Source organism: Carica papaya, chromosome 2 (assembly GCF_054855325.1).
Source record: "Carica papaya isolate Zhongbai chromosome 2, ASM5485532v1, whole genome shotgun sequence".
Classification (NCBI taxonomy): Eukaryota; Viridiplantae; Streptophyta; class Magnoliopsida; order Brassicales; family Caricaceae; genus Carica; species Carica papaya.
The window spans coordinates 27,856,719-27,867,427 of record NC_142310.1 but is presented as its reverse complement, the minus strand read 5'-3'; the positions used below and the strand labels follow the sequence as shown (position 1 = coordinate 27,867,427).

General features: G+C 34.4%; 2 protein-coding genes across 6 annotated transcripts; both read left to right on the top strand.

Annotated features, from left to right (window-relative positions):
- The first annotated feature begins 467 nt into the window (after positions 1-467).
- LOC110809923 (RNA-binding KH domain-containing protein) lies at positions 468-7,818 on the top strand. Of its 5 annotated transcripts, none has more exons than XM_022035905.2 (8): positions 468-603; positions 772-903; positions 2,839-2,924; positions 4,241-4,368; positions 5,201-5,335; positions 5,417-5,533; positions 7,043-7,186; positions 7,276-7,818. In XM_022035905.2, the coding sequence occupies exons 2-8, from the start codon at positions 803-805 to the stop codon at positions 7,432-7,434; spliced, it is 870 nt and encodes a 289-aa protein (XP_021891597.1). In that variant the 5' UTR covers positions 468-603; positions 772-802; the 3' UTR covers positions 7,435-7,818. The 5 variants fall into 5 exon arrangements, with proteins under 5 accessions (XP_021891597.1, XP_021891595.1, XP_021891598.1 ...); XM_022035903.2 differs by having other exon boundaries at positions 2,833-2,924; XM_022035906.2 differs by having other exon boundaries at positions 7,043-7,183; positions 7,276-7,571.
- A 1,442-nt stretch (positions 7,819-9,260) lies between these two features.
- LOC148268934 (uncharacterized) lies at positions 9,261-10,594 on the top strand. The gene has a single exon (XM_088212326.1). The coding sequence runs from the start codon at positions 9,294-9,296 to the stop codon at positions 10,221-10,223; it is 930 nt and encodes a 309-aa protein (XP_088068452.1). The 5' UTR covers positions 9,261-9,293; the 3' UTR covers positions 10,224-10,594.
- Positions 10,595-10,709: the final 115 nt, after the last annotated feature.

Below are 10,709 nucleotides of genomic sequence, written 5' to 3'. Positions count from 1 at the left end.
GTTATATAAAATTTAATTTAATAACAACAGAAGTAATAGCTATATTTTAAAACTTTAACACATATATTATTTCTAAATAATGAATGATCATAGAGTTATGAAAGAAAACAAGACAGAAACAATATATATATATTTTTTTGGTCTAAAATTTACCAAGAGCCAAAGAACCCAACAATTATAAAGCCAAGATTTAATATGAGATTCATACTAAGAAAATTATTTTTTATTATCAGAATATGAAAAAAAAAAATTGAAGCATCAAAGTAAGTCTATTATCCCCAATATAGAAAATATGCATTTTTTTTTAAAAAAAAAGAGAAAATAGAATTTAATAATTAAGATAAAAAAATTTTATATTGGGTAGAAAGGATGAATCCCAACAAAAAATTAAAAAAAATAAAAAAAGAAAAGTGAAAAAAAAAATGGGAGTAAAAGTGCATAAATACAGCAAAGCAAAAGATCTGACTCTCTTTGAGTAGGGCTTTGTCGCGTTTCACTCCTCTTCTCTTGCTGCTGCTTCTGCTGCAACCCAAATAAGAGGGCAGAGAGAGAAAAGTAGCAGACTTGAATCTCTGCCCTATACCTACTTCCCCTCTTGCTCCAGTAAGTTTACTCTCTCTCTCTCTCTCTCTCTCTCTATGTGTGTGTGTGTGTATATCCATGTGTATATATGGGTTGTCCCTGTTTCAATAGATTTTCTGGGGTTTTTGTCTTTGGGTTTCTCTTACTTGGTCTGTTTTTTTTTGTGTGTTTTGACTTTGAATAACACAGTTACTGTAACTGGAAATACTGGGTTTTTGTGATGGGAGAGAGAATCCCACCAGGAAGTTACTTTCAATACCCTCCTTCTGGAGTCCATGCTTCTCCCCACAGGTCTTCTTCTATCCCAACAGATCGTGAAAGGTGATTTTCTATCCGTGTATACACTTTTGGGCTGGAGCTTGTCTATATTACCCTATGTTATATATGTTATGATTATTGATTGAGTAGTATTTGATTTATCCGATGATTGATGCTTTGAAGTTTGATCGTTTCCTTGTTTTGGGTTTCTGCTGTGTGGTTTCAAGTGTGTTTTGATTTCATTTTTTTTCCTTTTTCCTCTTAACCTCAGTTGAGGGGATGGTGATGGTGGGCTTTTAGGCTTTTTTTCCTGGGCGTTGTTTCTAGCTTTTGTTATTTATTTTTAACTCTGCAGGAAATGAAATCAGGCTAGAAAGGTAGGCATCAAAATATCTTTGTTCATTCCAGTTTCTCTTTCTATGAAAGGTGAAACAAACTTTGTTTTCTGGGTGTTTCAACTTGTTGTGAAGTCTGCCAGGAAATCTGGCTACAAAGGTAGGCATCAAATTGTCTTTGTTCGTTCCAGTTTCTGTCTGGATAAAAATGAAACAAACTTTTTTTAATTTTGTTCTGGGTGTTTGAATTTGTTGTGAAGTCTGCAAGCAGCATGTCATTGGAGTTGGAACCAAACACTCTTTTTACTTGGATGATAAGTAAACTGTAGTAGAATCAATTTTGACTCAGAGGCAAGTGCTTAAGCCTTGGAATACACAGCTTATAACCCAATCCTCAAATTTGCATGAATGTCTTTGTAGTCTGGTTCCGTTGTCTAAGGGGCAGTGTTCTTTCCAAAAAGAAAAAGGATATTAACTGGAAATGTAACTAAGTACTAGTTTTGCTTTCTTGATGATAAGTCGTTCTAAAAGGAAAGCGATTTCTGCTCTATAGGAAAATGCACCAACTCAGAAATGCACATTCTGACCCTCAATTTGTTCAGTGTTGTAAAGTATGCTTCTGATGGGAGAATCTGAATTCGCTTATAAGAAAATGAATAAACTTGAAAATACATACTTCGCCTTGTTTGCACAAACATTTGGATCCAGTCTAATATAATAAAATCATGCTACTTTATACTGTTTTACAAGGTTCCAAAAGATTTACGATTGCCAATAAAAGTTATGTTATATTCATGAATCTTTGATTATTTAAACAATCTGGAGAATTTAATTGGCATTGACTGGGATTCCTGCTTGATGGGAATTCTGGTGCATGTTTTGTCTTAGATGTGAGAATTAACACTATATGAGTGCTATTATAGAAATGTTAGCATTTGAGATCAGATGTCATTTTTTTAAAGCCAGAAAAAATTATTAAGATTGGCTTTTGGTAACATTAAACTAACTGTTTAAAGGAAATTCTGTTGAGCAATATCTTCTGGAGGATTAAAGCTCACTGAAACTTCTGCTGATAGACAATTGCAAGTATTCCATAACTCAAGCATATAGTGGTTCCTGCGGTTGCATTTAGGTTTCTATGTCCCCTGTAGTCGATGTATTGTTGCTTGCCATTAAGACATGAATATTGAGTCAGTGGGGCAATCTCAATTCTCATTTTCTTTGGAAATACTTTTGAAAATATAACTTAGCTCCTTCATTTTCCCTGGATATGAACATTTGATAAATAAAAATGTCATATCGGCTTTCTCTCTTTTTTTTTTTTTACTTCTGAGGAAACAGAGGAAGCATTATGTAAGACATTTTAGTTTCCCTTGTTCTTTTTCATTTCTAAATATTAACAATATCAACTTAAGGAAGGGAGGATGAGCAAAAAAATTAAAAATCTGTAAGAAAGAAAAGAAATAATTTTATCTACCTGTGGTTGTACGGTAGACATGACTTAGTAGTTGCAGTTTAAAAGTATCATTGACTAAAATGCATTCTTATATACAGCATGACTTATATTTAGAGCATAAAAAATCGTAGATTCTTTGCCTCTGACAGAAATGATGTTATCGGATTCTGGGCTTTTAATGTGATTTAACTGGGTGTGAAGTGGCAGATACTTGACGGAATTATTGGCAGAGAGGCAAAAGTTGGGACCATTTATGCAAGTTCTGCCGAACTGCAGCCGGCTTCTAAATCAAGGTTATTTGATTGTCAATTGAGTTCTTTTTATTTTTCCTTCTAAATGCGTTGTGTGGGTGAGTATGTGTTTATCCTTGCTGTTTGTTTTCATGAAAAAAGTACTGTACATATTGTGTAGAATATGCTCGTGACAGATTATTTTATGCCCGTCAAACATTCTGTTCACCTATATGTAATTTTAACATTATTTAAGTTCTAACAGAAAGGAGGTTTAGTTTGCAAGATTGCTCTTATATATTTGACATATTGCGCATGATTAGTTGATTTGGATTTGAAATACTGTTTACATGCCTGAAAGACGGATTTTGCTTTTCCATATATAAATTTTAATTCATTGGGATGTCAAAAACATTGAAGAATAATACAATGTTGAGTCTACTTCAGCAGCAAAGCTATTTTTTGCCCTATTATCTCGCAAACTTGGTTGGTTGTCAATCACATACCAGTGATCTTGGTGCTGTTATTGTTTAGTTAATACTGTTGAGAGATTGGGATGTGGTGGAGGCGAGTGGGGATTGGGGAAGGTTGGGCTCCATTTGCCACATAATGTTTTCAAAATTTCATTTTCCATAAATATATACAGAGACATATATGGTAGTTTAAAATGAAAACAATTTCTAGAAAACAGAAGTAAAGATATGATATAATGTTAAAATAATAGTAAAAAAAATAAAAGTTTTTTCTTGTGTTCTCTAGGAAATTTTTTTATAATTAACCAATTGCAGCCTTGATTTTCTTACCACCGTCTCCATATTCTTTAAGTTATCAGGAAAAGGAGAAACAAGAGAGCCTTTAGGATTCTAACTCCTTTTTATAGAGTTTGAAATAAATGGTTCCAGACTCTTAATCTATAACCCTCTGGTTGCTTGACTTCTGATGCTCCTGATTTTAGGGACCTGACTCAAATTTTTTTGTCCTGTATAACCTTTGGTTGGCACCCATCTTTCCTTGTGAATGGTACTCTCCCCCCCCTCCTCCTCTCCGTAAAAGAAGCTCTTATAAATTGAAAACAGTTTCTTTCTAGTCTTTCTCAAGACAAGGTATTTGCAATTTGAAACCTCTTTATGAATTGAAGATTGATTCAAGTCTTCTGGAAATCTTCCAAGTTGGAGGCCTAGTTCATGCTATCTGACATTTAGAGTTGACTGTTGATTGTTGATAATTTCTTGAGAGGTAAACTATGTTTGCAGAGGATTTACTCCCTCCTTCTTGTCTTGAAAAGCATTCAACAATGAATAAAACCCAACTAGTAAACTTTCCCTGTCAGTCATTGCTTATTTATACTGACTGCTTATCTGCTTGTTCTTCTGTTGCAGAAATCAGAAAGGTGTCAAGTTTTGTGGATCATGAAAGATTTGAGAATGATAGTCCATTTAGGTCATTAAGTCAACCCGTGAATGGAAGACCAATGGATTTGGAGGGCTGGTCCATGATGCAAACTGAGGTAATGCTAGTTTGTTCTTACTATCCAATGTATGTTTGTTGTAGCAATTTCATGAAATTTTATGTTTTGCTGTGAAGTTATGTTGTCCTTGCTGTAAGCTACAGCATGATAGTCTCCTGTCACTGCAGCCATTTTTACCTATGCAAATTTACCCTTTTATATTGGTGTGCATTATGACTACTTTACAAGTCTGCTTGCTGTCGGATTGTTTGGTCTTTGTTTCTCATTTATGTTGGTGCAGTAAAGTTTACATTTAATTTGATATCTTCTTTCCTGAGCCAATATTTGGAAATCTTCTTGCTTCAACTGTCTCTCTATTTTTTTTTTTTTTTTTTGAGATAACTTGCTCCAACTGTCTCTAAATGACATTTTTTTTAGATATAAGTTAGAGAATATATTGATGTGTTGGCACCAAGGGGATGACACTCGTTTACAAAAAATTTATAGATCAGTGAGTACATCTACAATAGAACCAAAATCATCTAGGCTAACCAGAGTGTGTCCTAAAACAATAGATTCAAAATAATGGAGCCATTTGTCCTTAATAGACCCAAATTCTAATGCTGTTTTAAAACCACAATGCTGTATGGAGTTTTCTTTTTAGAATATTTTTTTGTTTTTTTGTCTTATGATTTAGAAAGGAATGTTGAAACATATGTCCAAACTTTGGTGGTCTAGATGGTTGATCTTTATAGGATAAAAAAACCCACATATAAAACATAAAACAGGTAACAGTGGAATGCATTTGTTCCATGCTTAAAAAATAGCAGGAAAAAAAAGTCTTGCATTCCGTTTGAAAGAATTTTTGTTAATTTTAGATCTCTTGCTTCAGGATAATGGGCATCTTCAAAGAATGACTGCACGTCAAGCTGCTTCAATGGGTTGGCCTGGGGTGCCAGGGATTCCACCGACACCTGTTGTAAAGAGAGTTGTTAGACTTGATGTTCCAGTGGACAAGTATCCAAATGTAAGTTGAGATATTTCAATATTTTGGAGGACATTTTCCTTTTTTCTTTTCTTCAAGGTGTCTAACTTGAAAAACTGGCAGTATAATTTTGTTGGTCGAATTTTGGGACCGCGTGGAAACTCTTTGAAAAGGGTCGAAGCCTTGACACAATGTAGAGTATACATAAGAGGTCGGGGCTCTGTGAAGGATACTGTAAAGGTATTATCAGTCGTTAAATCTTTTGTTTAGACTGCATAAATGCCTGGAACTGTATCTTTGAGATAAATGGCTTGGTCCACTTGCAGTTTGACTAAATTGACATGGAACTGACCTCTATCTTAACGATGTCATTCTGATTGATAACATCTTATATTTGGTTGTTTCTCACATCTTCCAGTTTACCAACAAAGTATCAGGAAGTAAATTAATCATATGAGTTTTCTAATTGCTAAAAGTTAATTTTATGCCCCTGGAAAGGGGTAACTAGGAAAACATTTTAGCATGGGCTTACTTTCAATTCCTTGTGCCGTCTTGGTAATAGGAATGTACTGCTTGACATCTTTCTTTTTCCTCTGAAAAAGTATCTCTCTTTGTATCATTTTCTTGTTGACATCATATGTTTAACAAGAATGGCGTCGTTTTGTTAAAATGTATTTTATAGCCTTCTCCAACTTGATAATAGTCTTGAAATGAGTCAAGTCTTATTTTTCTTGTATTGCGGAGGATTAAAGCTAATGTTTTCACTCTTTACTTTGCTTTTACTGGAATTTTCATATCAGACCTTGAGTTTCAAACTGCCACTTACCTCAATGGCTGAGTTCAAGTTGTAGAGAAGGAAACCAGTCCAGTGTCTTTGTTAGCTCTTGTCTACATTATCATTATTCCTTGTCATATGGTTATTGATGGCCGCAAAAGTTCTAATTTCTGCTATTTCTCACTGAGGGGCTTTTTCTGAGCCCCCGTACTCTGTTGATGCTAGTTTTCGCAAGGTGTTAAGTAGTGAAGTTCTATTTGTTTTTTCTACCTCGCCTATTTGCTTTTTTGAAATTTTTGTTAATTGGGGTTCATCTGATGCCTGCCTGTATTACCTTCCAAGTTAATGTAATAACCAAAGAGGCATGTTTATTGAGATTGATGCTAGTGAAATGCCAGCATGGTGAAGTGTGAAGTAGTGTTTGTCATTCTTGTCTTATCCAGCCAAGTGTTAGAAAGAAATTCAATGATAAGACCTGGGAATGAGCCCATGAGCTCCATTTTATGGCTGTAGGTGAGGTTGGGGGATAAGCAGCCAGTGTTCAAAATAATATACTAATTAATTAACAGCTACTATTTATTTTCTTCAGTTTTTCATGACTGGCTTTACCCAAGCATATCCAGTGTTGATAACTAGGATAGTTTGAGCTTTTGTAGTCTTGTTGACTAACCCAGTAAAAAAATTCTATATTGTATTGAGTCCATTGGCAGCTTCTCGGCTTCCGTTAACCTTTATGATTACATGGTATATTTATGACAACCCATCATCATTGCTTGTACTGTTTTCCTTGGATTGATTACTTTATATATCAAAAGGGGATTGGGAAAAAAATTGTTAGGTTTTCTCCAAAGCGGTCATGGACCTGATGGTTCCTTCTAGTGATTCCAATAATGGTTTGTTATAATCTTAACTCTGTTTTACCGTGCATTTGTTCTTCATTTAATATTTGTGATGAAATCCTCAATTTCCTTTAGGAGGAAAAGCTAAAAGATAAACCTGGATATGAACACCTCAATGAGCCACTGCATGTTTTGGTGGAAGCTGAATTTCCAGAGGATATAATAAATTCTCGGTTGGATCATGCAGTTGCGGTGCTGGAAGATCTTTTGAAGCCTGTGGTATTATCAATTAACTTTAATTTGATTACATTTAATGTACGTTAAATCTTGTTTTCAAGTCATCTTTTTTCTCTAACCTCTTTCTTTAGGATGAATCTTTGGATCACTATAAGAAGCAACAACTGAGGGAATTAGCTATTCTAAATGGTACGCTCAGAGAAGAAAGCCCGAGCATGAGCCCTAGTATGAGCCCAAGCATGTCACCTTTCAACACTGCAGGCATGAAACGTGCAAAGACTGGAAGATGATCCCTGAAAAATGCGATGACATTATTCTTTCTGCTGGTTAACTGAAACTGGATCGTGGAATCTCTGGTGACCTTGTCCGTGCATGTTTGCCCGCCAGAACAATTGCAGGAGGCTGAGAGTGGTCATAAATGGGTTAGCTGAACTCCCAAGTCCATTTTGGTGCTTTTAACTGTTTGGCATCTCCGACGCATCATCTGCTTAGATGGTTTTGTTCAAAGTATGGTATCGAAGTTGATCTGCAGTCTTTCTATTCTTTCATGTATTATTTTATTTGATTAGATGAAATAACTCACTCCTAAGCAAATTTATCCTACCGAGAGTCATGTAACTTAATGGACACTTGTAGAATGGTTTTGCTGATGATTTATTTTGACTGTTGTAGCATGCCTATCTAGATAGCCATGCCGATGACCTAAATCAAACATCGAATAATCCCATTGTAATTTCATTGCCCTGCCAATTTTTGGCCTAATAATTTATGTCTCATTTGTGTGATAATTACTGGTTTTGAAAATTTATCAACTCTTTTCAGGAAGATTGTGGTGGAAGTTTTTTTTTAGGAAGGAGCTTTATGTTAAATGGGATTTTCTCCCTTCGTATGGTAGTGTTTATATGCATACACGGTAATTGATATATATATATATATATGTGTGTGTGTGTTAGGGTCCCTGTCAAATTTCTTTGCATTTCTTTAGTTGTATCAGATTGACAGTGATATTGTAGGTAGAATTTAACTCATTAACAGACACCAATTTACTTGGGTAAAGATTCTGTTATCAGTGATGGTTATAATCATCAAATCATTAGATAAATTATCATCTTCATCAGTTTATACAGTAATCCTAATTGGAAGACCATGGTAATACGACTATGGTCTTACCCTCGTATGCCTACCTTTTTTTTTTTTTTTTTTTTTTTTTTTTTCTGAAACATTTAGTAGACAGAGATGACATTGTTAAGAGGAGTCAGATGTTAAATTATGTAATTAACAAAAACAGACTTAATTTATGTTATTGAAATTTCAATAATTAATGAAAAATTTAAAAAAGTAATTTATTATATTTAAAAAAAATATATATAATGCAGAAAATTAGTGAACTCACTAACACAGAATAATCCGCAATCAATTACTTTCCAAAACTAAAATTAATGAATAGTAAAAATTGATTAGTGGAAGCTTATTTTTGTAATGGCCATTAAAAGTATTGTAATCTTTACTTAAAACAAATAACTAAAAATCTTCTTTAATTCATTTAATTTCAGCAACTAAATTAATAGTGATTGTAACATTCATGTATTTGTAGATCAACAATGGGACTAAAATATTTCTAAATTCACAGTACACGAAGAAGAGAATGTTGGAAACGTAGTAATTGCAGATGAAATCAAAAACATTTAGTGATTAATTACCGATAACAAAAGGGATTGATTTGAACCGAAAATATTACATAAAAAGCTAATTGTGAAGATTTGAGGTAATTAAAGCAGAATATTTTTTAAGAAATCCGAAAATCGAATTGATTTAAGGGGGGGTAAAAAAATTAATTTGGATTAAGATTTCTTTCCCTATTTAAAAAAGCTAAACATTTCAAAATTAAAGTGGCATTAAAAACTTTTTTAAATCTTTCTTAGTTTTAAAAGAAAATTGATTAGAACAAGTAGAGAGACTTGGGAATTCAAACATGGTAATGTTATCCTTTAATTTGGGTTTTAAGCACAACATTTTGAATATAATTTTTTATTTAAAGTTTGGAGTTAAAATATTCGATTATTTATCAGATCATATCTTTTTCGAAAATTATACAAAGAATAAAATTTAATGGCTAAACTATTTAAAAGGGTGTGCTAAGGTTAGTGTAATGAAAACCAACACAAGATATCCAAGAGGGATGAAAGAAAAGAAAATGATGCAGTTGTTAGTGTTGGCGATAATCATCGTCTCAGAGCTTGAGTTTAGCTCATCGGTATGTGCTAATAGAGATCCTCCGTCAGTGTCGCCCGTAGACAGATCCTCAAACACACAATTGTTTTCGCTAGTTGACGAACCGATAAATCATAAAATGTTGACGAAAGATCCAATGGTTCCTCCTTCGAGATCAAGCACAATGGAACCAATTCCAGTGTCGGTATCTCCTATAACTGGTAAGTTAGTGTATTATGATATGCTGCCAAAGGATTTAGTTTCTCCATTAAGATCGAGCATGAGACAATCTCCTGAGACACCATTATCTCCCCCTAGTAAATGGATGAGGGTGAACTATAGAATGTTGTCAAAAGGCCTAGTTCCTCCATCAGCACCGGGCAAGGGTGAAAATAAATGGATCAAGATGAATTATGGAATGCTGCCAAAACACTTAGTTCCTCCATCAGCACCGGGTGGGGGTGGAAATAAATGGATCGACATGAACTATGGAATGCTGCCAAAACACTTAGTTCCTCCATCAGCACCGGGTGGGGGTGGAAATAAATGGATCGACATGAACTATGGAATGCTGCCAAAACACTTGGTTCCTCCATCAGCACCGGGTGGGGGTGGGAATCAAAGGATCAACAAGAGAAACTATGGAATGCTGCCAAAACACTTAGTTCCTCCATCAGCACCGGGTGGGGGTGGAAATCAATGGATCAGGGGACAAGCTCCTGAGACACAACTATTTCCACCGAGTAAATCGATTAGAATAAACTATGGAATGCTGCCAAAAGGCTTAGTTGCTCCATCAGGACCGAGTAGGGGAGAAACTCCCAAGACACCATTATTTCCACCAAACAAATGGATTAGAATGAATTAGAGAATTATTATTATTATCATTACTGCAATAAAAAAATATCTTTTACAACATTTGTTTTTCTTTAGGAGCTGTGATTTTTGTAGTACGATTACTATGTCCGTTTTGTGATTGAATAAATGAAACTCTTCAAAAATAGAAACAATAAGATTTCAGCAGCATTTACAGTAAAGGTGCTCATTTTATTAAAAAATATATTAGCAGTTTCCTGAATCAAGCCACATGTAACCACACCATGTCTAAAAAACAGAAAATGCTCGTTTCTCAATCTCCTATAGTTCATGTTCAACCAAGAATTCACCAAAATCACTCTATACTCAACACTTTCTGAAATATACCCCCACACCAAAAATTTCTTCACATGCAATATCTTCAAAAGTAGGTAACTTGTTTCTGGATTTGCTCTTAGGCAACATCTAGAGTTTTTATAGAAGACAGATGTCCACCAGCAGAATTAATCTACACAAAAGTTATTGGACCTGCATTTGT